Source organism: Bos grunniens, chromosome 7 (genome assembly GCF_055505025.1).
Source record: "Bos grunniens cultivar Pamir isolate PY7600 chromosome 7, Bosgru_T2T1.0, whole genome shotgun sequence".
NCBI lineage: Eukaryota > Metazoa > Chordata > Mammalia > Artiodactyla > Bovidae > Bos > Bos grunniens.
Genome location: NC_141171.1, coordinates 4,190,033 through 4,214,033, shown reverse-complemented (window position 1 = coordinate 4,214,033; position 24,001 = coordinate 4,190,033). Strand labels below are relative to the sequence as shown.

Genomic DNA, 24,001 nt, shown 5'->3' with positions numbered 1-24,001 from the left:
CGCCCCGGCCATGTGGCCCCCTTCCACCTCTCTCCTTCCCAAACCCCCTTCCCAACCCAGTCCAGACCCTCTTCCATCATTCACAGTTTCCTATAATGGCTCCTTCTTTTCGCCTTTACCCCTGTTCCTGTCCTATACGTGTGCCCATCACTGGCTGCGTTAGCTCGTGTGGGCCCACATCCTCCCGTGGGGCAATCAGGAACCTTGACCTCAGTCTTTTCTGATGAGGGGACCCTCTTAGGAGCTGGAGTAAGAGACTGGGGGTTGAAAGGGAGATTTCAGGGGAGATTGGAATAGAAAAGGCTGGAGAGGGAGATTTGGGAAGAGGCCTGGTAGATGGGGAAGGTGGACAGGGGTGGGAAGGTTAAGTAGGTGTAGAAGCTGCTCCCCCCAAGTCTCCCTTCTCCATATATTCTCCCAGAATGTCAGCAGGGGAAGCCTTTGACAGCTCCTCCATGGTAAGGGCAGTGTGGTTCAGTGGGTAGGGCTTCAGGCTTCAAGGACCCTGGGTTCCCACCTGTTCTGACTCCCACTTGCTGTGTGACCTCAGGCCAGTCACTTCACTCCTCTGAGCCTGTTTGCTCATGGGAACAACGGGGACAATAGTGGTGCCTCCTCAGGGGTAGAAGTGTTTCAGGCTCGGTCTCCAATACCCCCTCCTCCTCCCAAAGCCTTCATTATCCCCCTTCCATCTGGTGTTCTGACACCCCCATCCCTCTTCCCACCTCAGCACTGGCCCAGAGGTTCAGAAATGCCTGTGGTCATCTCTGTCTCCTGGAGTCTGGGATCTCCTTGCGATTGGGCTGTGTGTTGTGGTAGCACAAAAGGGGTGTTTTCATGGGTTTCTTGAAAAACTGGAGAGGTTCTGAGTAGTCTAGGGGTCTGGGGACCAACCTTGGGGCAACCAGAGGCCTTGCTGAGGGATGAGGTGGGGCTGGCAACGGGCTTCCCAGGAGCAGGACCCTCTGAGAGGGCAGGGCAGGAGTAAAATAAGAACCGGGACTTGGATCAGGACTCAAAACAGAAAGTCAAAATTCATGTCTGACTCCTGTCCTGACCACCGTGGACCAGCCGCAGGCAAGTCGCTGCCCTCTCGGGCCTCATTTTACTCCATCCAGAGATCTAAAAGAGGGGTCCCACACGTTACCCAAGGAGCCCTTCCAGGTTAACTCCACTCTCACGGGCGCTAGGTTCCCTACTCGAATGTCTCTTGGCAGAAGGAGGTCGTTGCTTTTTTTTTAGGAGGTCGTTTCTGAGAGCAAGTCTTAGTGAGCTAGAGAATGCCCACACCCTCCACTCTGGTGAATAGATAAGGCCACTAGTGCATGGGGCAGGTGCGAGGTCTTTCTGGGTAGTGGCCTCTCGAAGTCTTAATTCACTTTCTGGATAACTGGAGCAAGGACGCATGAGGTGGAAAAGGGCAGAGGGTCACACTGCACTCTCCAGGATCTGCCAAGACTGCGGACAATGACCGCTCAGAGGTGGAGAGCCCTGCCAAGGCTTTGCCTCTTGCACCCCCTGGCGGTCGTCGGGGGTGGGACGTTCGCCAGGTGGTGGTTTAGTCGCTAAGTCGCATCCAACTCTAGCGACCCCGTTGACTGTAGGCGGCCAGGCTCCTCTGTCCATGGGGTTCAAGAATACTGGAGTGGGTTGCCATTTCCTTCTCCAGGGGAACTTCCCGACCCAGGGATCAAACCCAGGTCTCCTGCATTGCAAGCTGATTCTTTACCAACTGAGCTATGGGGGAAGCCCCAGGGACATTCACCAGGAGTGAAGGGCAAATTGGCCATAGGAATGAAAGGCAAAAGTAATCACACCCCCCGGGCGCACAGGACTTGCGGTGGTGGTGGGATCTGACAACCCACAGTCCCGCACAGACCTCTTTGACAGTACTGTTAGTCACTGGCTGAGGTCGTGTTCAGAGACTGTGGGTGATAAGGAGCCTCGGAAGGTCTAGGGCACCCCATGACTGCTCCCCGCTAGCTCACTGTACCTGAACCATCCAAGGTTGGCCCTTGGATTCATGCAATTACATCACTAAGCTGACCGTCTAGGGGGTCTGAGCTCTGGGGCCAGGGTTGGTCTGTCTGGCTCACCAGGGCATCCTCTGGGGTAGACAGGTCCTAGCTCCGACAGATCAGTGTTTGCTGGATAAACGGCTTCATGGTGGAAGGAGATGGACAAGAGGTGCTTTTAGAGTGGATGAAGAGAGAGTGTCTCGGGGGGCCAACTACACACCAGTCAGGGCCTACAATAGTGAACCTGAGGCTCCTCCCTCTAAACTGAGTTAGGGCAGAGGGAAGACAGAACGGTGGCACCCAGACCCCCAGGACACCCTAGCACAGAAGACGGAGGGCTGACCGTTTCCTGATGGCGGGAGGCAGTTATTTCCCAATCCCTCCTCCCAGGCCTGCAGGCCCCTCTACAGCCCTGCCACCCGACCGGGGCCCTCTCTGCTCCCCACCCTTCTGAACCACTTCACAGGGCCAAGTTGGGGGATGCTCCCAGAGCAGTGAGCCTGGGGCCCATACTGGCTGTACCCTCAACAACTCCATTCTGATTGTCTTGATAGATTTTGCTGGGCACTGTGTTGGCACACAGCTGACCCTGGAGCCATACAAACCAGGGGCCCTGATCTCCCAGGCTTGGAATCCTCAGGGATCAGTGTGGGATCTCCTCAAGTCAACAGAAACAGACTCAGATCAATTTTGGCAAATGCAGTGATTCTAGGGACTCATGAAACTGAAGCATTAAGATTTTTCTGTGTCAGGTACAGTTAGATCCAAGGTCCCAGGTTGGATGTTCTTAGGTTCCACATTCCATCTGCTGAGCTTACCAACCTGAGAAAGAAGATGGTACTTTTCGTACTTTTCCAGCAAAATCTTCAGGGAAGACCTCTCGTTGGATCACGTCCCCATCTCGAACCAAGCACTGTGACCTGGGAGATGGGGCACTCTGATTAGCCAGGCCAGGGTCCCACACCTACCCCTGGGGTCAGGGTGTCTTCTATATATGGCCTTGGGGTGGGCATTTCTGTTTGAGATAGAACACAGTCCAGGCAGGCAATTACACAAATGTCTGCCTTAGTCTGTAGAAAAGGCTCCAGTCCATGCTTTCTTGTCTAGATGGAGAAAGGTAGGACCAGAGAGGGTGAGAGCCAGGCCCCATGTCACACAGCAAGGCAGGGGCAGGGCTGGGACCACGTTAGACCAGGGTCTGCTCTCCCCTAGCTGTGTGACCTGCACAAATGACGCCACCTCTCAGAGCCTCTCTTCTCCCATCTGTATTTGGGGTGACATCTCCCTTACAGGGCTGTCTGAGGATGAAAGATGACCACTGTGAAGTACCCGGCACAGAGCTGGACACACAGCAGGTGTGTGGTCGTGGCAGCAGTTATTGGTCCGAGGGGCCAAGGCCATGTCCAGGGCCAGTGAGGGGCGGGTAAGAATCCAAGGGCAGCAAAGCCTCGTCTCAGAACGTTCATGGCTGGCCCAGAGGCAAGAGGGATGCGCCGGCCACACTTGCTTGGTCTTCGGTCCCCACCAAGTCCCGCAAGGTTGTGTCAAAGAGTCCAGCTTTGGTCAGGCTAGGGGGGTAGAGATGAGAGTCAAGGTGAGCTCTGAGATGCCCCCAGGGCTTCAGGGGAGCCCCAAGGAGGTGGCATCTGAAGCAGGATCCTGGGTGGGGCCAAGAGAAGAGGTGAAGTGCTGGGAGTTAGAGAGTCTGGGTGTGAATCCTGGCATTTCCGGTCATGATGTTGACCCTGCCTTGCCTCTCCGAGCCTGATTCCTCTTCTGCAAAATGGGGATGTGTGTAGGGCCCTGGGCCTGGAGAAGCAGGGAAGACCTGTGAAAGGTCACCAATAACCCTGTGGGGGAGCCATCTGGGGAACAGTGGGAGTAGAGGCTCTGAGAGGGGGTGTGGGGCAGCAATTCTGGGGAGAAGAGCAGGGTCTGTAGCAACAAAGGTGGGATCAGGAGGCGCCACAGAGCACTTTGTTCTGAGGGGGTACAGCAGTCAAGGGACAGCAGATGATTCGGGGCACTCGTGGCTGGCCTGGAGCCTCCAGGCAGGTGCAGGAGAAACACGCTGGGTGTGGAGGGGGTAGAAGGGGCAGCAGGGCAGCTTCCTGAGGCACGAGGGTGGGTGGGACCAGGGCACAGGATGCAGGAGATGGGGGCGTGTGGGTCCAGGGATGGTGGGCAACACTGGGTGGTGAAATGGGGTGGGTGGCTGACCCCTGCCGGGAGCCGGTGAGGCATTCCACTCGTGACAAAGGTCATGAGGAAGGAGGCTCGGCATTCGCAAAGGTGGGATCGAGCCTCAGGAGTCCGCCCGGATATTCTCGAGCATTTTCCCCCCAAAAACCAGAGTCTGCCTACTTTATTGCTTTGTGCTCTCACCTCTGACTTTACTGGGGGCTGTCCCCTACCACCATCTCTCTCTCTCTGTCAAAGAGTTAACTTACAGCTCCAATTAATAAAGTTCCTGGGCAATTAGGAGTGTTTAAATCCAAACCCCTCAGATGGCTCTCTAACTCGCCTGACAAGTTTACCCGGACTCCTGCAGCTATGCATACGATTGTTTACAGTCTCCTAGCCTCCAGAGGCACGGGAAGCTTAAGATATTCAAATAGCTTAGAGCCTCTCAGAGAGTTAGAAACTGTCAGAATAAACTAGTAAAGGATTTCATTGATGAGTCAATGCTTGTTGCCAAGTTTTCACATCCCCTGAATTGTATCCTTGAATGTGTATTAATTAATAGTTGGTATATAGAAAAAAATAAGTAGTGGCCTTGGTGTTAGTAACTTTAGACCCTTAAGGTAATAAATTCTTTCCTTTGTTGTAAACCCATTACACATCCGCCCTATAGGAATGCAATTTTATCTTTGGAAGATGGTGCCAAACCTTAAAATAATTACTCTTAGAGAAAATAAGTCTTTGTTGATAAGTCCTTGTCAAGAGTCATAAAATGTTCGTAGGCCTTCTGGCCAGAAGATGATGTAAATCACCTAAACCATTTGTATACGATAAATTTGCAGGAAAGAAACCCTGGTTTTTGATAAGAATCAAAGACTGCTGACTTTGCATCCCCTATTATCCTCTATGTGTAACTCAGGGTATAAAAACCCCTGTTGAAAATAAAGCTACGGGCCTTGCTCACCAACGCTTGGTCTCCCCATGTCATTCTTCCCTTTAACTTCCAGCTGAGTCTCCATCTGGAGCGCGGAACCCACCACGCTTACTAATTATGCCTGGGCTTCTAAGACCCACTCGAGAAGGTGTCTAGGGTGAGGCACCTCCCGCTATTCGAGAGGGCGCCTGTGGCCTACGTAAGTGGTGCAAACTTCTTGTCTTGAAGTTTTATTGGTCTCCCGCGTAAACCAAGCTACTCAGCCTCTTTTCTCCAGTGAATTTTCCTACTGAGCTATCCTCATTCTATTATTCTTTATATCTCTAATTAGCATATAAATAGTCGCCTAGGCCGTCTCTCCTTCGAATACCCTGGATCAGCTGGGGCGTGTCCCCAGCATACCCCCTTGGCAGCCCTTCTTGCTCCAGGCCCTCCCAGGGGTCCCCTGAGCAACCCCACAATCCGTAGTGTTCCTCACTACCCCAATAGCCAGAGCCAAGCCCAGCACGTGACAGGAGCCCCAGAAGAACTCTGCCTGCACACCCACGAACGCTGCCACCTCCTGGCACTCAGGGCTGCTGCTCGAGGAGGCACAGGGGTCCCTGTCCCCATCTAAGCCTCCCCTGACCCTCTGAGAAGACCCGCAGTGCAAGCGCACACCATGGCAAATGAGCAGGAGGCTGAGAGCTAAACAAGCCACGGGCACGGTCAGCCCCTCGGCCCCTCCAGTCTGCCTGTGTCTACCCTGCATGAGCACAGAACCAGACACCAGGCCAGTCTCGGTGCCATGCTCTCCTCAGATGGCAACCACACCTCCCGGTACTAGCCCTCCTGCAGTTCTCTCCCACTGGTCCCGGTCCTGGCCACGTGACTGACCTTGACCAATGGGACGCCCGTAACTGTACAGCAAGGGAAGGCTGAAGGAGTGTGTGCACCCCGGGGCACTCAAGCACCAGGAGGAGCCTGGGCTGGCCCGCTAGAGTCCACATGGACTAGACACTCCCCCCCAACACCAGGCAGCACTGGTCAAGGGCCAGATGCGAGGTTACCTCAGAATACCGGACCCCATCAAGAACCACGGATGGCCCCCACGTGGCCGAGTCCAGGCCAAATTGCAGAACCGTAAGCAGGCAGATGATTGGTGTCATAAGCTGCTAAGGTTGGGGGCAGTTTGTCACGTAGCAGTAGCTGACTGCTGCAACAGGCATCTCTGTATGTAGTAATGTCCTCTCTGCTGCTAATGAACCACTGTGATGGAAGGGAAAAGCAGAGACCAGAGTGGGGAGGGACTTGCTCAGGGTTACACGGCAGGTCACCAGTAGAAAGAGGATTCCAGAGCCGGGTGGATAACTGCCATGCTGGGCTCTGCCTGAGACAGTGAGTGTGGGTAAAGCAAGCAGGTGGCACACAGAGGGTAGCGAAAATGGGGCTCTGCTCTTCTTGAAGGGCAGGGGCCCTTGGGATCCAGACAGGGTCTGTGGCCTGGATGAGAGGCAGGAAGACGACAGAGAGCACCACGGAGATGGGCTGACAGCCCTGCGCAGCAGAGGGCACCAGGTGCCCCTACTCTCTAGCTTCCCATAAACGAAACCACTGAACAAGCCCAGGGAGAAAACCCCAGTGGTTAGTCAAGCAGGTCCCTCCTCAGATGCTGAGGGGATGGGTTAGTTCAGAGCACGGAGCAGAGAGGCTCCAGGTCCACTTGGCACTGACCTCGTCAGAGGGGCCGAAGCACCTCCAAGTCTCTTCCAGGATCAGGCTGAGGAGGGTGGGAGTGGTTCCTCAGGGCTGGAACAAAACATGTGCAGCATCTATGAGGCTGAGGTCCAAGGCCCTGAGGCGTGCTCGGCTAGACTGGACTGCACACTGGGGTCACACTCCAGTCTCCCAGGACTCCTGGCCTGAGCCTTCAGGGTATCCTTTGTAAAAAACAGGACCAGCTACCCACTTCAGAGGTTGCGGCTAGGTCTCATGTAGGCCTGGGAGCTTCAGATCCCTGGGGCTTGCGAAGAGAGGCAAGAGGGGATGAGCAGCTACTACGCGGCTGCTGCTACTGGTGTCTTTCAGAGGCACAAGCAGGGCTTCTGGAAGCAGCTGGGCAACGGAGCTGAAAGTAGGAGCTATCGGTTTTGTGGCCTTGCTGTGGGAGGGAAGGGGTAGTGTGCAAAGCTTGCTGCAGTGAACTCCAGTCCCAGTGGCTGTCACGCACCCGAGGCAGAGAAGCCAGTTGGTGATTCGGTGAACCCCCAAGAACCCCGCTCATGCTACCCTCAGAGGGCAGGTCACTGCATACCCCTTCTTACACATATGCAAGGCTTTTTCGGTTTTGACGGTTCTTGTGTCTGTTATCACACACAGCAACATAAAGGTGTTTTCTTCCTTTCTAAGGCCTTGTGGGGGACAGGCATGCCAGAACCCCACACTGCAGGAGTCAGACCCATCTCAAGGCTGAGTGACGGCTTACAGCACGTGCTGCTGCCACCGCCGCTGGGTCGCTAAGCTGTGTCTGACTCTTCTCGACCCTACAGACTGTAGCCCACCAGGCGCCTCTGTCCATGGAGTACTCCAGTACTCCAGTCAGGGATACTGGAGTGGTCGCCACTGCCTACTCCAGAGGATTTTCCCGACCCAGGGATCAAATCCGTGTCTCCTGCTTGGTAGATGGATTCTTTACAACCGAGCCACCTGGGAAGTGGTACAGCAGGTACATAGGTGTTCAAATGCATGTTTATTAAACTATAATGAAAACAAAGCCAAAGAGAGCTACTTCTCCCCCTTATGTAAGGACTGTAAGCACTTTTCACTCTTGCACCATCTGGTCATCGGCTCAAAGCCTCTTTCAGCTCTGGGCACGCTCCTTGCTGCCCTCGAGGTCCCTGCCCACCTGCCTAGCCCCGTCTCCCCGCTTGCACCCATTCCAGTTACAACTGCCTCGGTCCTCCAACACATCCAGCTCACCAGGCCTAGGGCCTCTGCACCCCCTGCCACACTGAACACCCACCCATGGTCACCTTTGTCTGCGCTTTGTTCAAGCCTCTGTTGGCATCTCTGCCACCTCCTCAGAGGGGGCCCCCTTCTCCTCCTTCACACGTATCTGGAATGCTCTTGTCTGTTCCATGTCTACCTGGTTGCCGTGTGCCTCTCCCTGAGGCCGCAAGCAAACGTGTCTCGGTCACTGCCACGCCCCCAGCACCCAGCCCAAGCACACAGCAGCGCACAGGAGCTGGGTGTGGACTAACTCAACTCCCACTACAGACAACAAAGGACAAGAGGAAGTCACCAGCCACCGTGAGACCAAGAAAGGGAGTTGTCTAAGGAGCGAGAAGGTGCAGTTCCTGGCTGAGCAGCGAAGGTCCTTGCAGCAAGGAGGCTGAGGGCAGCAGGGGCGGGCAGTCCCAGCAGCTACCTGTGGCCCTGGGCCGTGGCGTTCATGTGGTCCCGGATGCTGATGGCCTGTTTGAGGAGACCCTCCACGCTGCGGAAGTAGACGCTGCTGTCGACAAGGTTCTTCACGGCACTGCAATGGGATGGGGGACCCAGTCAGCGGCACCAGACCAGACCAGTGGACACCTGCAACCGGACCTCAGTGGATACCCGCACTGGCCCAGTGGTTTGTCCAGCTGCTGGGGGATCCCATGGGCCTTCCTGAGGGCTTACTGTGCATAAAGTTTAAATTTCCCTGTGGACCAGAACACTGGATGGCAAGACACAACTTTTGTTTGATGGCTGCTAGACCATTTAATGCTTTGAAGAAGCTGTAAGCGTTCAAAGATGACCTCAAAAATAACATGCTTTGGGCTTCCCTGGTGGTACAGTGGATAATATTCTGCCTGCCAACGCAGGGGACACGGATTTGATCTCTGGTCTGAGAAGATTCCACATGCCTTGGAGCAACTAAGCCTGTGCACCGCAGCTGCTTGAAGAGGCACTCTAGGGCCCGTGTGCTAGAACTGCTGAAGCCCATGCACCCTAGAGCCTGCGCTCTGCGGCGAGAAGCCGCCACAAGGAGAAGCCTGAGCAGCACCACTAGAGAGCAGCCCCCACTCTTTGCAACTAGAGGAAGCCCGCATGCATAGCAAAGACCACGTATAACTCAAAATAACATCAGTTCAGTGCAGTTGCTCAGTCGTGTCCGACTTTTGTGACCCCGGGGAATGCAGCACGCCAGGCCTCCCTGTCCATCACCAACTCCCAGAGCTTGCTCAAACTCATGTTCATCGAGTTGGTGATGCCATCCAACCATCTCATCCTCTGTTGTCCCCTTCTCCTCCTGCCTTCAATCTTTCCCAGCATCAAGGTCAGGTCTCTTCCAATGAGTCAGCTCTTCACATCAGGTGGCCAAAATATTGGAGCCTCAGCTTCACCATCAGTCCTTCCAATGAATATTCAGGACTTTAGGAATATTCATTTCCTTTAGAAATCCAAGGGACTCTCAAGAGTCTTCTCCAACACCACAGTTCACAAGCATAAATTCTTCAGCACTCAGCTTTCATTTTTTTAAATAGCATGCTTTCCTTTTAGGTAACCTATTCCTCCCTCTGAAGGAAGCTTGTCAGCTGGACTGTGAAAAGCGCTAAAAGTGAGTTTAGACTCAGCACCATTAGAGAGGCACTTCTGCAAAGCTGTGCTAAGCTCTGACGTTGCTGCCACATTGATGAATGTCTAATAAAAATGTTGTTTCCAACAGCACTACAGGAAATATTCAGCAAACCTCTTGGGCATCGCTAAGGCCAGAAAGCTGTGTGTGCAATGACACCTGCAGTAAAAATAAAAGGTCGTTTCCAAGTCCTTCTATTAAAGACAAAGAAGTCAATCCCATTTATTATCAGTCAAGGACCTGCCTGGAAATGGACATGAGATCAAAGGTGGGGAGCGCTGGCTGAAACTCAGACTCTCCATTTGCTCATCTGACACCACCAAATGCAGTCAGCTTTCCTAGTATCTGTCAACTTCGATAAAAAGCTGTCTAACACAAGTTCACAACTGGCCCAACCAACAGACCATAGAGTATCTTCCAGATTCACACCAACCATTAACACTGCGTGAGGCATTTTCAACAACTAAAAGGGCCCTTTCATGTCCATAGGAAACAGTCTATCAGCATTAGAGAGATTTACATCTCACGAAAGAGAAGTGCTCAGAGTTCAGAGCAGATTGGCCCCCTGCCTACCACAAGGCAGTCCCATGGAACATTCTGGAACATGATGGACACATTCTTTATCCACTGAGCTGGCTGTTAAGCACTCGAAGTGTGGCTTGTGAGACTGAGGAGCTGAATCTTTCATTTTATTTCATTTTAATTCATTAAAATGTAAGTGTGAACAGCCAACCAGGGTCCAAGCTCCTGCAATGGACAGGGCAGCTAGTGGAACTGGGAGACAATACAGACTTTGATCTGTTCTTCCTTAAACCTGGGCCTTTAAAAAAAATTGTTTTTATTTGGCTGTGCTAGGTCTTAGCTGTGGCACACGGGATCCTTAGTTGCAACATCCAAATTCTTAGTTGTGGCACATGAGCGCTAGCTCCCGAATCAGGGCTCAAACCCAGGCCTGCTGCATTGGGAGCTTGAATTCTTAGCCACTGGACCACCTGGGAAGTCCCCAACCTGGGCCAAAAGGTTCTTGGAGGACCAGGAACTATTTAGTAGTTGCAAGAAAAACTCCCTTATCTTTTCTACTCTTCCTGGAGCTGAGAAGAGTGTTTGTGACCACAATCCCCAGGAAGATGCCATCAGTCTAGATCACCCTCCAGCCCCAGCAGAGGGGTCAAGGCTGGTGATGGCAGAACTCCCAGCAACAGGACTTCCTGTCAAGGAACTTCGACTACACAACAGAAACAGGCAGGCAAATCCCACAGTGCCACGGACAAGGACTGCTGGGGAGTGTCTGCTGCTGCTGCTGCTAAGTCGCTTCAGTCATGTCCGACTCCGTGCGACCCCATAGATGGCAGCTCACCAGGCTCCCCGGTCCCTGGGATTCTCCAGGCAAGAACACTGGAGTGGGCTGCCATTTCCTTCTCCAATGCATGAAAGTGAAAAGTGAAAGTGAAGTCGCTCAGTCATGTCTGACTCTTAGCGACCTCATGGACTGCAGCCGACCAGGCTCCTCCACCCATGAGATTTTCCAGGCAAGAGTACTGGAGTGGGGTGCCAGTTTAGCCTCCACCAAAACAACCTACAGCCCGTACTAGGAGCAAAGAGCACTCCTAAGTCACCAACTCCTAAAGCAAACGGAACAAGCCCGGACATGAAATACAGTCACGGGGAGCCAAAGAAGCACAGGAGGCAGGTTGGCAAAGCTGCAATAAAACGGAGAAGCACCAACTACTGCTTTTTATTATCGGGTGCATCTTTCACTTGGGGTTAAGAATTCTGGGTATTTAGAGAAAGGTAAGCAAACAAGAAAACACAATAAATGGTATATCCCTGGTCACAGAAACTGTATTCACAGTAGCTAAAACATGGAAGCAACCCAAGTGTCCAAGAGATGAAAGGATAAACAAAATGTGATCTGGCTATAGGTTGGAATAGTATTCAGCCCTAAAAAAAGGAAGGAAATTTGGACACAGGCTACAATGTGGATGAACCTTGAAGATACTAAGTGAAAGAGGACAGTCAACAAAAAGACAAAAAAAAAAATGTACAATCCCATTAATGTGAGGTCCCTTGAACAGTCAGATTTTTAGACAGAAAGTAGAATGGCAAGAGCCAGGAATGGGGGTGGTGAATGGGGAGTTCATGTTTAACAGGGACAGAGTTTCAGTTTTGCAAGATGAAAAGAACTCGGGAGGTGAGTGGCGGGGATAGCTGTACAGCATTGTGAATATATTTGAAACCACTGAATTGTCCACTTAAAAATGGTTAAGATGATAAATTTTACTTATGTGCCTCTTACAACAATATAAAAAATTAGAAAGAAATAAAAATTTAAAATAAACAGTAATGTTTTTGGGCACTACCCCCGGCTGCCATCCACCCCACCAGCCAGTCTGTGGTCCTGACTGTGGGTGGGAAACACTGGCCTCTTGAGGCACCTCCTGGAATCCTTAGGACCCCCTCCTGTGACAGATGGTGGGGGCTGCTGAGGACGAGGAAGAAGCGTGAGGATCAAAGAGTGAGAAGCACGGGTCTGGGCTGGAACTCTGCCCTGTGGCCAGCTGAGTCGAGCTCCACCTGCCCCTACCCAGGTGGGCTTGGCAGGCCAGGGCTCAGCAGGCAGCTGACGGAAGCCCCTGAACACCCGGGCCACCGTGGCGCAAGACGGGCAGTGCTCACCTACAGGCATACTCCACGGTGTAAATGGCTCCCTGGCTCTGCTCTTCCCACCGCTGCATGTCAGCCTGTGGAGGGTGGGGAGCCATGAGCAGGGCTGGCTGTTACCTCCTTCCTCCCAGTTCTCTGGAATGGAGCACCCGAACGCCAATCACCACGGCTGTAGAGACCCGCCCCCTCTAGCCCCAATCTTTCCTCCAGCAACTCCCACCCCTCCTCAGTCTGGGCTTTCTGTGAACACATGGCAGCTATGCCTCAGGACCTTTGCACAGGCTGTTCCCTCTGCCTGGGCACATCTTTCCCTTGGGTCCTCCTGTGGCTGCCTCCTTCTCACCACATGGGTCACAGCAGACGCAGCACCTTCTTCTTCTTCCAAATCCACCCCACATGTATCCGTCCAGCCCCAAGCTGGGTCAGTGACCATGCACCTCCCTGCTCATGTCCCGGCCTTAACTCCTACACCAACAGCCCCTGTTCCACCTAGCAGGCCCCAGCTCACAAGGTGCAGACCCTGGGAGAGGTCAGTCGCTAGGGCAGGACACTCACCTTATGCTGGGCCAACTCAGGCAGAGAGCGGCGCACGTGCTCCTGCAGCCGGTACAAGGCCACAGACGGCTCATTGGCCAGGACGTAGACGCTCTCAGTGAATTTGTCAGTAACTGGGTCCAGGACGGACAGTTGGCAAAGTGGGGCCGGTGGGGAGAGGGGGAAAGGGTTGACGGGGGATCAAGGAGACAAAGCATTAGATTCCTGATTGCTCAACCTGTGAGTCCACCCAGAGTAGACGAGTGCCCAGCATCCCTCCGAGCTGGGTCACCTGTGGCCCTGGTGATGGGTTGCAGATGATCACAGCAGGGCCAAACAACTCCATCTCGGAGTCACAGAAGGGCCTCAATCTTGATGACATTAATGTATCCAGTGAATTCATGATCCTTCCCTTCCTAAACCTACTTGCTTGTTGCTACCCGCTCAGATCCACTCACATTTCATTTACCTGTGACAAAATCAGAGATTCTTCTTCAGATGCCCACTGGCAACTGGACCCAAAAGTGCCTGCAAGTTTACATGGGTGGATGGCTCTAGGCCAAGACTGACCACCGAGGGGGAGGAAAGCCCACGACCCATGCTGAGTGTCCGAACAACTCAGAGGTGCGACTCGTCCCCATAAGCTCCCCTGTGGGAATGGACCGTGGCTCCCCTCTGCAGGATTCCACCTGAGGTCGCTGCTTGCTCAGCCTCCTCTGCAACCCTGTCCTGTTTCCCCCTCTCCTGTGTGGGGCTCTCTTAGTAAGTTAATTAGAGACAACTCCTCATCCCAGGGTGTGCCTCAAAAACAGCAGCCAGATGGTGGTCCCTGCCCTTCCTACCCCATCAATGAGCAGCTCCTGCTTGTTCGGTCACAAAACAAAGCCCAAAACTCACCCACTTCTACCACCGCACTGCCCTTACTGGTCCAGGCACAGCTGTCTCTCACCTAGATCCCAAACTTAGCTGCTCCCTGGTCTCCCTGCTCCGCTTCCTGCCAACAATCCAATCCCCACAAAACAGACGAGATGAGCTCCTACTAAACATATCAGATAGGTCTCTCCCTTGGTTGAAACACTCCCATGACTTCCATCAGCCAGAGAATTAAATCTGCCTTGCTTCACATGGCCCAGAAGGCTCTGCATGTTCTGCTTACTCTTACTACGCCCCCACCACCGCCTACCTGGCCCTCTGCCCCAGGCACAATGGCCTCACGGCTGTTCCATGGACATTCAGCACTCTCCACAAGCACTTTCTGAGATGATGGGAGGGTTCTATAAACTATACTGCCCAATATGGTAGTCACTAGTCATATTCAACTACTGAGCACTTGAAATGTGACTCAGAAACTGAATTTTAAATTTTACCTAATTTTAATTAAAATATGAATAAGTACTGTGACTAGCATTGCAGCACAGCTCTGAACACTGTGTCACCTCAAGCCCTTTGTACTTGATCCCGCCAATGACACTGCCTCCATCCCCACCTCTCATTTCCCTTCACCCCTCATGTCTCAGCTCAAATGTCACCTCCTGGCCTTCCCTAATTACCAAGCTTAATCAGATGTCCCTTCAACCTCACTCTCAACCTCAGAACTTATTCATTTCCCTTATACTTAAATTCTTATTCTTTTTTAAAAATTTTACATTGGAGTATAGTTGACTTCCAATGTTTTGTTCGTTTCAGACATAAAAATTCTCATTCTTTATTAGGTTATGTTTATCTAAGACTTGGGGTTTGTGAGGGCAGGAGTATCTCTGAGCCTCAGTTCTCTCATCTGGAAAAAGGGGAGGATAACAGAACCCACCTAAGCTTTGCTGCAGAGATGGACGCCATTCCACTGCCCAGGACACTGTAGTTAGTGACGGGGAACCTGCTGGTGTCTGGGAGTCGAGGGAGGCTGTGCTTGCGACTGTCCAGTTTGGGTGTGCCCAGCTCACCACTGCGCCCTGACTCAGGCAGAGCCCAGCCTGCCACCTCCAAACTGTCTGTCCTCTTACCCGCTTAGGGCTCCTCCTTTTGAGAATGAACACAGTGGTAATAGCTTACACCTCACAGTGCTGTTATGAAGGATGTGGAATTACATGTATTTGTGACGTGTAAATAATTCACTAGCAATAATCTATGTAACAAATTAACAACGACATTGACACTTTAAAAATAGCTTGTGGAATTTTGTAACTTTTAACTATGTCATTTACAAATATGTAGATATATACAACTGGAGAAGGGCACAGCAACCCACTTCAGTATCCCTGCCTGGAGAATCCCACGGACAGAGGAGCCTGGTGGGCTGACAGTCCATGTGATCCCGAAGGGTCGGACACGACTTAGCGGCTCCAACAACAAAGATATGCAAATGCTTAAATACAAAGGAAACGTTACACACAACAATTGCCACGCCTCTGGCATTCTTCCAGTGTTTTACACATTGTTTTAACATATCAGGTTACTGAATTCTCACAATTTTATGGGGGGAGGCAAGGAGACTATTATACTCCCCATTTTACAGATGACAAAACTGAGGCACATAGTCTCTAAAGGTTTCAAAACTAGTCAGCGGTTGAGCCGGGATTTCTTGGCAATTCAATCACTGCCCCCAAACGCTCCCTCATTGCCGTGGCCCTCTGTCACCCCCTTCAGATTGCCCTTCTACGGGTCCTTGGCCCCTCCGCCCCGCCCCGCCCCGCGTGGGGCCCCGCACCACCTTTCTTCCCCTTGAGCTGCATCTCGGGTTCTTCCATAGTAGCCACGGCCCTATTCCGAGGACCGGAACCGGAAGTCTGGAGGTAGAGACAACAGCCTAAACTTTCCCTGCGAAACTGGACGCCGCGCTTATCCAGTTCCGGTACTAATTGGTCTTCCCATCTAGATTCTTATTCAACCCAGACAGAAAGGCGGTGAGTGAGAGACTGGGGAAAGAGGCAATCGGGAGGTGAGTGAAGAGGGGCCGGAGACCCCTTGAAGCTCCAGGAGGGACGCCTCAGGCGGAGGAGGGGCAAGGGCTCCCTCCTTTACCGAACCCCTTTTCCGGAGGCAGACAAACTGGGGAAATACTCCATGCACTTGTACCCCACTGCTGCCACCAAATCCCTGCAGAGGCTCTTGAGCCCCCACGCCTGCATAGGAGATATTCTTTACGGAAGGGGGCAGCAGTGGTGGAGTCCCTCGCGCCCCTCTACTAAAGAAAGCCCGAAGGCGGAGCCGATTGGCTGCGTCAGGAAAAACGTGGGCGGAGTTAGGGGTGAGGAGGACGAGAGCCGTGAACTCGAGAGAGAGCTCTCTGAGGCCCCGCCCATCCCTCCCGACCCTACCAGGCTTCCTCCGGGGCGGCGGGGACGGGAATGCGCAGGCGCAACTGCATAATTCTTGCCCTGGCGGAAGCCACGGCCCTCCCTCAAGCCTTAAAGGGCCCGAAACCGCTCCTACTGCTCCAGCCTTTCCGCACTTTTGCGGGGGGCGGGGATGCGCAGGCGCAGTGGGAGAACTCGGGGTGGGGGGTAGCGGTCGCGTATCAAGTTGCTCTCGTCCCAGCAGAAGCAGGCAAGGCGCGGACAGTACAGGCTCCATCTTGCTGCCCCTTACATCAATTGGAAGAGAAAAGTTTGTGAGTTGCGCCCCCAAGTTTGGGGGTACCCTGACTTGCGGCGTCGGGTGACAGAGGAGTCTAGCTGGAGGTGAGTGGACCCTGATGGATTGGCTTGGGAGGGGAGGGTGAGATGCAGCCAATCACATCTTTGTTGAGCCCTCGCTCATTCTAGGGATTTCCCCCCTCCCCCCAAAAAACAACAGCAGACATTTATTAAGATCTGCCCGGGTATCAGGCCTCCTGCTCAGATATTTACAGACATGATTTTTTTAGGCCTCATGTCCCCATTTTTTTAATGAGGAAACTGAGGCTTAGAGAAATTAAGTCAGATGCCCAAGCTTTCACAGCGTATAAAGTGGAGGGATTCAAACACACAGCGGACCCCAGAGCGAGGGCTTTTAAACAATGCCTGTTGTGTGTGCTCTGGTGGTGGGGAGGAGTAGGTCTGAGAAGGCCAATTAAAACTGGACTCTGGTGTTAATTTTCTGGCTGAGTCTGAGTTTACCCACCCTTACTGTGTAAGGCCAGGTATGCAGTCAGTGCCTACTTAATGAGTTATTGATAATTATTGCCATCTCTCCCTGTTTGGCCCTTCCACCAGCTTTCCCCATGGAGCACACCCAACCTGCCGAGGATCTCAGCCTGACCCAGCAGCCTTCAACCCCAGAATTTGGGGACCCCGAAGACCCCAGGGACGAGGCCCCTGACAGCTCAGACACTGTGGTCCTCAGTCTCTTCCCCTGTACCCCAGAGCCTGGGAATCCTGAGTCAGATGCTGGCAGCTCCTCACCTCAAGGTAGGATACTTCCCCTGGACTCCTGCTTCTGGGATGCAAGAACGGTGGCATATCAGGCCCTCTGTCTTTATGTCCCATCACCTTGAATGTGTCTTCCCTCTCCACCCTGTGAGGGATTGCTTAACTGTTTTTTTTTCATTGTGTTAAGATGCACATAAAATTAACCATTTTAACTGGAATTGCTTACAACTCAGTGGCAGTAAGTTACCATGGTGTGTCACTTCCACATCTTTGTAGTTCTAGAACACTCCCATCGCCCCAAAAGGAAAACCCCAGAGGTATTAGCAGTCACTCCCCATCCCCTTCTTCCAGCCCCTGGCAACCAAAATCCGCTTTCGGTTCCTATGCACTTGCCTGTTCTGGACATTTCCTATATATGGGTTCATACAACATGCAGCCTTTTCTGTTTGGCTTCTTTCACTCAGCGTGTTTTTAAGGTTCACCTACCTTGTAATGTGTGTCAGTACTTCGTCCTTTTTATAGCTGACTGATCTTCTGTAGTATGGAAGGACCATATTTACTGTATTCATTTATCCCTGATGGACATTTGGGTTGTTCCTCTTGGTGAATAATGCTGCTGTGAACATGTATGTACACTTTTTGTCTGAACATGTGATTTCAACTCTTTGGGGGGTACCATGCTAGGTCGGATGATAATTCTGTGTCTGACTTATTGAGGACCCAAGGATTTCTTTTGATGGGAATCTTTTGAGAGTGTCTTACTCAGTCCCCCCAGGGCCTTTGCCCCTGCTGTTCCCGCTGTGTGAAATGCTCTTCCTGCACCTCTCCCCAGGTTTCTTCAGCTGGCCAGGCTCCCAGTTGGGCCTTTTTAGAGTGGCCCTTTCTGACCACTTTCTCTGAAGGGGACTCGCCCCCCGCCCTTCCTTCTTTCTGCCCCTCTTCCACCTGCTTTTCATTTCTCCTGAGCCCGTATTTCAGCTTAAGCTTTCATTCTGTTTCTATTTCTGTCTGACTCCCTGGCTTGTCCATGGGCCCTTGAGGGCAGGGACTTTGTGCAGAACCTCGCCAGGATGGAGGAGAAATATACACCCTGGGCCTCTGAGAGGGTGGAGTGAGTGGATACTGGAGACAGGCACAGCCTCTGGTAATTCCAAGCCCTCAGCTGCTGCTGCTGAGTCACTTCAGTCCTGTCTGACTCTGTGCGACCCCATAGACGGCAGCCCACCAGGCTCCCCTGTCCCTGGGATTCTCCAGGCAAGAACACTGGAGTGGGTTGCCATTTCCTTCTCCAATGCATAAAAGGGAAAAGTGAAAGTGAAGTCGCTCAGCCGTGTCCAACTCGGTGACCCCATGGACTGCAGCCTACCAGGCTCCTCCGCCCATGGGATTTTCCAGGCAAGAGTACTAGAGTGGGTCGCCATTGCCTTCTCTGCCAAGCCTCCAGGGTCTGGCCTTAAAACCCAAGACATACTGAGGGGAAACCGAAGCCCTTTCTCTCTCCCAGCAGGCAACTCCCTGAAACACTCAACGACCCTCACCAACCGGCAGCGGGGCAATGAGGTCTCAGCCCTGCCAGCAACCTTGGACTGTGAGTGGGCCCCTGGTCCCCGGGGCAAGAGAAGTGGCGGGGTGGCAGGGGCTGAGAGGCGCAAGTTTGGACAGGGAGTAATGGAGCAGGGATGGGACAGGTGAGGACTCTGCCTCTCTTTGGCCCCCAGCCCTGTCCATCCACCAGCTCGCAGCCCAAGGGGAGCTGAGCCAACTGAAGGAGCATCTGAGGAAAGGTGTGTGCCCACACGTGTGTGCCAGTGTGTCCATGCCCACACGCGTACGCCAGCGTGACTTCACCTGCTGGTGTGTGCGTGTGGCTGCTGACATGACCTGAGCCTCCACATGTGTGCCTACGTCTGTACATGTGCCTGCGCATGTCCACATGTGTCATCCACACGTATGCCTCCCTGCCCCACACCTGACCCCAGCCGCCCACCCCGTCCCCAGTTCTACAGCCTTGGGGAGAGTGGGCAGGGGTACATCCCAGTGGTACCACCCCCCTCCTGCCAGGCGACAACCTCATCAACAAGCCGGACGAGCGCGGCTTCACCCCCCTCATCTGGGCCTCCGCCTTTGGAGAGATCGAGACTGTCCGCTTCTTGCTTGAGTGGGTGCGTCCCAGCCCAGCTGGGGGCTTCCTGAGGACTGGAGGGCGGGCAGCGGTTTCAGCTGAGTCTGCTGGGGCCATGTCTGTAAGATGGAGCTAACACGGGGGCCCCAGGATTGCAGAGGCTGCCCCCAGCCCTCCCTCTGCCCTGGCTCTGTCACTGCCCCCTCTGCTCTTCCCAGGGTGCCGACCCCCACATCCTGGCCAAGGAGCGGGAGAGTGCCCTGTCACTGGCCAGCACCGGTGGCTACACGGACATCGTGGGGCTTCTGCTGGAACGAGACGTGGACATCAACATCTATGACTGGGTGAGGCGCCACCTACTGGCCCTGGGCGCCTCACAGGGTACCAAGTCTGTTCGGAGTGCTGAGACCCATCCCCAAGCTTCACAGAGCTCCCAGTTTTTTGTTTTTTTTTTGAGGGGTTTAGCTGACACATAAACAGCTCAGATGTAGTGAACAGAGCCGAGGCTGCCTGGAGAGCCAAGGGAAGTCAGGGTGGGCTTCCTGGAAGAAGCAGTATGTAAGCTGAGATCCAGGGAAGAAACTAGATGGGCCAAGTGACAAACAGGAGGAACCACATTAAATTGGAAGGTATGGGGGGGTCATGAGAATCTGGGAAAGATGGTGTCGGTGGTCCTCTACCCGTTCCTGACAGAATGGAGGGACGCCACTGCTGTACGCCGTGCGTGGGAACCATGTGAAGTGCGTGGAGGCCTTGCTGGGTGAGTGGAATAGAGGCTGGCCCTGCAGGAATCCTGGCGGCCAGGGAGGGGTCTGAGCTCTGCCTGAACTGCTCTTGGGATGGGTAAGAGCTTTCTCCTGGAGGACTGCGGTGGGGATAGGAGGTGGCAGGAACAGCACAGGGGTCTGGCCAACTGGCTTGAGCACCCACACTCTGCATACCTCAGAGACCCTGGAGGTGGAGATCCCAGTGGCCACATGCATCAAGTCAGGCTCTAGTCCAGGGCCACACAGCTACCAGCAGACCCGTGGCTGCGTGGTGGGTAGTCCCTGCACCTCCGCACCCCACCCAGGCTCCTAGTCTCCAGCCCAGCTTCCTCTGCAGCACCTGTTCTGCTTTGCAGCCCGAGGAGCTGATCTCACCACTGAGGCAGACTCCGGCTACACCCCGATGGACCTCGCCGTGGCCTTGGGATATCGGAAAGGTTGGCCTGAGACCCTTGGAGGCAGTGTCCGGGTGCTGTAGGTGGGGTAACCCACAGCAGGGTGCCCGGGACACCCCTTTTGGATGTCAGATGCGAGCAGCGAAAGTGTTCATGTTAGCAAACATCAGGTGCTGGTGTATACTTGGCCTGGGCACGTACTAGTCCCAGCTCTCGGGGCTCCCGTGTACTGGGGCAGGAGGCCGATGTGTATCGGTGACAGGGGCCGTAATGGAGGGACGTGCAGGCACTGAGTGGTCTAAAGGAGGCCCCGATGGGGCGAGGATACCACGAGGGCCACAGTGCGCATGGCCGTGGAGACCAGCCCCCTCCATGGCAGGAAGTGGATGTGAATGGGGGCTGGAGACAGACCCCAGTTTGAGTCCCTACTTCAGAAAATGGGGAGATCCTAACAGAACTAATCCCTGGGGTCATGGGGGGTGGTGCACGGGAAATATCCCATTCCATCCTTTCTTGATGAAGTTTTAGTCCATTTGAAACAAATAATTTCTCACAGTCCTTCTCAACTCTAAAAGTTCCAGTTTGTCAATTTTGCTGGGTAAAGAATATTTTTAATAACTGAAAAACCTCCCCAAAAGCATTTTTACAAACTTCGGGGAAATTGAGGTTGCTAGGGAGGGGCCCTCTGTCTTCCCAGCTGTTCTCTGGCATGGATCTGATCTCCCTGAGGAGGAAATGGGTCCTCCATCCAGGCCCCAGGGCTGAGGGCCCTGCTCATACCCCGAGGGGAAGGTACAGGTCAGCCTGTGCCTCTGCAGCCGACGTTCAGTTCGTGGCCCACCTCCTCCCTGTTCTGTTTCCAGTGCAACAGGTGATCGAGAACCACATCCTCAAACTCTTCCAGAGCAACCTGGTGCCTGCCGACCCCGAGTAAACACTGCCCACCAGGGACTCAAGACACTCAGGGAACAAAATGGTTGACCCAGAGCTGGGGGAACCCAGAACCGGCTTCAAAGGCAGCTCCTGGACAGACGGTGGGAGGGGGGCCCTTTCCAAGAGGAACCAATAAACCTTCTGTGCAGAACTTGAAGGACTCTGCTGTGCTTCCTGGAGGAGGCAGCCACCCAGCAGCCTCACTCCTTCTTCTTCCCTAGCACACGTAGGTGATAGATGACCACTCGGCCAAAGAAATCAGTGGTGTCCTCAAATGTCACCTTCAGCCGGTCCACCTCAGCAGGTGGCACTGGGAAGGTGTAAGCTGAACAGTCAAGGGAAACAGATTTATCTTTTCCCACCTGCCAGCCCCAGCTCAGATACATCCACTGCGCTGGGTCACCCGCACACTGTTGGTCCCTGAGAAGCTCTCACACAGAACAGACTGTCGTGAGCCCATTTTACAGGTGAACCAGTGGAGACCTAGAGGCCACTTGCCCAAGGTCACAGGCCGGGGCCCACAGCTTTCAGAGGCACAGATCATCCCACCCAGCGGCTGAAACAGGATATCTGAAGCGAGTTGTTGTCCTCAGGGTAAAAATCCACAATCTTGCTAAGAGCCTCACTCCCCAGAGAACCTGTAGCAGAGAAAGAGGCAGTGAGACCAGCGAGCCCTCTCTAATCCCCTACTTTCCAGGGTTTTCCAGTACCTTCCAGGCGGCCCTGGCGACTGGAGAAGCCCCCCTGGAACTGGATCTGCAGCTGGGAGACACAGATGCACTGGGGGAACTCCAGTGTTACCCACTGGGAGGGACCCTGGAAGCAGACAGAAAAGGAAAGGCCCGTGAGCACTTCAGACGCAGCCCTGCCATGTCTCTCTCATTCACACAGTCCATGAGGGGTGGGGAGCATAGTGTGAGCACAGGTTCCCTTCCTGGCCAATCTGCCCAGCTGGGGAGCCCCCAAATTCTCAGGGGACACTGGACCCCTAATTCTTTCATTCATTTCTTTTGGCAGTGCAGCACAGCTTGTAGGATCTTAGTTCCAAAATCAGGGGCTGAACCCACACGCTCAGCAGGGAAATCAGTCTCTCAACCACTTGACCAATAGGGAATCTCTTAGACTCCCCGCCCTGATTCTGATTCACACTAGGGGTGGAGACTCCAGGGAGAGAGTGCCTCACCTGGTCCGAGTTCCAACACGTCTCCTCGTCCTGGTCGAACAGATGCTTCTTGCCAAACTGCCTGGTGTTCCGATTCAGCACCGAACTCACCCTAAAGGCAGAGTCGCAGCGTGGAGAGGTGCTGAGCACCGTGGCGCGGGCTCACCTACTCCCTGGCTCACCCCTTCCTCACCACCGCTTCCCTCATTTCTGTCTGCCCCTTAGGGACTGCACTCCAGGCCAAGGGCCTCATCCGCCACTGCCCGCCCCCGTTCACACCCCACCCCTGCCCGGGGCTCTCACCTGCTCACTGTCTCTGGACAAACCAAAGAGTGGGCCATCTCGGTTCCACGAGGCCTCGCAGGACTCAGAGCTGGGCTCAGTCCAGGTTCGAATCCAGGCGGCCAGAGCGCGACTCTGTTCACGCCTCAGAATCTACGCGCCCTCACCTGTAGCGCGGCACAAGATCCCTCACTGCCCAGTCTCTCCAGGCCTAAATGTCTCCTTGACCAACCAACCCCTTGGTGGAAAAACCTGGAGTTTCGGAGACACTGCTAACGATCCCAGGCCAGGCCTTTCACAGTGGGTCCAAGGAAGGTAAATAGGTTTCCTATCGGTTTAGGGAGTGGTCGTTCCTTCTCGGAGCCTCAGTTTCTCTCAAACTGCTTTCGGAACCAAAAGCAAGATCCGGAACCGCGTGAAAGCCGCGCAGGCGCGCCTGGCCCTCGCGACCGGGGCGTGGTTTAATTTGCCCCGCCCCTCAGTGCCTGCCTCTTAAAGGGCCCTGATCCAGTGATTGCGGGCTTGATTGCGGGCTTCCCTGCTGGCTCAGTGGAAAGGAATCCTGCTTGCAATGCAGGAGACATGGGAGACCTGAGTTCGATTCCTGGGTTGGGAAGAAAGAAATGGCAACCAATTCCAGTATTCTTGCCTGGGAAATCCCAGGGGCAGAAGAGCCTGGAGGGGTACATTCCAGGGGGTCACTAAAGAGTCAGACACGGCTCAGACGGTGAAGAATCCACCTGCAATGAGGGAGACCTGGGTTCGATCCCTGGGTTGGGAAGATGCACTGGAAAAGGGCATGGCAACCCACGGCAGTATTCTTGCCTCGAGAATCTCTATGGACAGAGTCGGACATGACTGAGCACAGCACAATGACTAAACAACAATAAAAAACTGAAGCTGGAGATGCTTACTAGAGGAGGAGCCTTCCTTCCCTAGGACTTCCCCAAGGCCAGCCCTACAAGGAGACAGGCAGTGACATTTCCTACTTCGGTGGAAAACAAGGGGGCCATGGATTTCTATAAGCAAGTCTCTCAGATATGGAGGGAAAATGCAGGTATCTAAA

The 24,001-nt window shown here is 53.7% G+C and overlaps 3 protein-coding genes across 25 annotated transcripts; 1 reads left to right on the top strand and 2 right to left on the bottom strand.

Annotated features, from left to right (window-relative positions):
- Nucleotides 1-3,267: 3,267 nt before the first annotated feature.
- BORCS8 (BLOC-1 related complex subunit 8) lies at nucleotides 3,268-15,699 on the bottom strand. 7 transcript variants are annotated; one of them, XM_086408201.1, is made up of 6 exons: nucleotides 15,636-15,699; nucleotides 14,736-14,944; nucleotides 12,950-13,062; nucleotides 12,407-12,529; nucleotides 8,540-8,650; nucleotides 3,268-3,586 (listed from the first exon to the last, which is right to left on the bottom strand). In XM_086408201.1, exons 4-6 carry the CDS (start codon nucleotides 12,490-12,492, stop codon nucleotides 3,481-3,483), a joined length of 303 nt encoding a protein of 100 aa, XP_086264327.1. In that variant the 5' UTR covers nucleotides 12,493-12,529; nucleotides 12,950-13,062; nucleotides 14,736-14,944; nucleotides 15,636-15,699; the 3' UTR covers nucleotides 3,268-3,480. The 7 variants fall into 7 exon arrangements, with proteins under 7 accessions (XP_086264327.1, XP_086264328.1, XP_086264324.1 ...); XM_086408202.1 differs by having other exon boundaries at nucleotides 12,407-12,471; XM_086408198.1 differs by lacking the exon at nucleotides 14,736-14,944 and adding an exon at nucleotides 6,847-6,921 and having other exon boundaries at nucleotides 3,268-6,381; nucleotides 12,407-12,471.
- Nucleotides 15,649-21,642, top strand: RFXANK (regulatory factor X associated ankyrin containing protein). Of its 17 annotated transcripts, none has more exons than XM_086408186.1 (11): nucleotides 15,695-15,828; nucleotides 16,466-16,605; nucleotides 17,119-17,313; nucleotides 18,782-18,862; nucleotides 18,993-19,058; nucleotides 19,336-19,436; nucleotides 19,615-19,740; nucleotides 20,090-20,156; nucleotides 20,343-20,434; nucleotides 20,520-20,600; nucleotides 21,422-21,642. In XM_086408186.1, exons 3-11 carry the CDS (start codon nucleotides 17,127-17,129, stop codon nucleotides 21,431-21,433), a joined length of 813 nt encoding a protein of 270 aa, XP_086264312.1. In that variant the 5' UTR covers nucleotides 15,695-15,828; nucleotides 16,466-16,605; nucleotides 17,119-17,126; the 3' UTR covers nucleotides 21,434-21,642. The 17 variants fall into 17 exon arrangements, 12 of the variants coding, with proteins under 12 accessions (XP_086264319.1, XP_086264312.1, XP_086264309.1 ...); XM_086408183.1 differs by having other exon boundaries at nucleotides 15,698-15,828; nucleotides 18,779-18,862; XM_086408187.1 differs by having other exon boundaries at nucleotides 15,749-15,863.
- NR2C2AP (nuclear receptor 2C2 associated protein) lies at nucleotides 21,148-23,398 on the bottom strand. The gene is made up of 5 exons (XM_086408203.1): nucleotides 22,957-23,398; nucleotides 22,675-22,765; nucleotides 22,202-22,307; nucleotides 22,062-22,129; nucleotides 21,148-21,811 (listed from the first exon to the last, which is right to left on the bottom strand). Exons 1-5 carry the CDS (start codon nucleotides 22,992-22,994, stop codon nucleotides 21,692-21,694), a joined length of 423 nt encoding a protein of 140 aa, XP_086264329.1. The 5' UTR covers nucleotides 22,995-23,398; the 3' UTR covers nucleotides 21,148-21,691.
- Nucleotides 23,399-24,001: the final 603 nt, after the last annotated feature.

Excerpts from the sequence above, each read along its gene's own strand:
- NR2C2AP (XM_086408203.1), bottom strand. The coding sequence starts at position 22,994 with ATGGCCCACTCTTTGGTTTGTCCAGAGACAGTGAGCAG. Across the intron at positions 22,766-22,956 it reads TGTCCAGAGACAGTGAGCAG|GGTGAGTTCGGTGCTGAATC; the intron begins GTGAGAGCCCCG and ends CTCTGCCTTTAG. Across the intron at positions 21,812-22,061 it reads AGGACAACAACTCGCTTCAG|ACCTTCCCAGTGCCACCTGC; the intron begins ATATCCTGTTTC and ends TGTTCAGCTTAC.
- RFXANK (XM_086408183.1), top strand. The coding sequence starts at position 17,127 with ATGGAGCACACCCAACCTGCCGAGGATCTCAGCCTGACCCAGCAGCCT. Across the intron at positions 18,863-18,992 it reads CCTGCCAGCAACCTTGGACT|CCCTGTCCATCCACCAGCTC; the intron begins GTGAGTGGGCCC and ends TTTGGCCCCCAG. Across the intron at positions 19,059-19,335 it reads GAAGGAGCATCTGAGGAAAG|GCGACAACCTCATCAACAAG; the intron begins GTGTGTGCCCAC and ends CCCTCCTGCCAG.
- BORCS8 (XM_086408195.1), bottom strand. The coding sequence starts at position 15,672 with ATGGAAGAACCCGAGATGCAGCTCAAGGGGAAGAAAG. Across the intron at positions 12,472-12,949 it reads CTGAGTTGGCCCAGCATAAG|GCTGACATGCAGCGGTGGGA; the intron begins GTGAGTGTCCTG and ends CACCCTCCACAG. Across the intron at positions 8,651-12,406 it reads ACCGTGGAGTATGCCTGTAG|TGCCGTGAAGAACCTTGTCG; the intron begins GTGAGCACTGCC and ends ATCCCATTGCAG.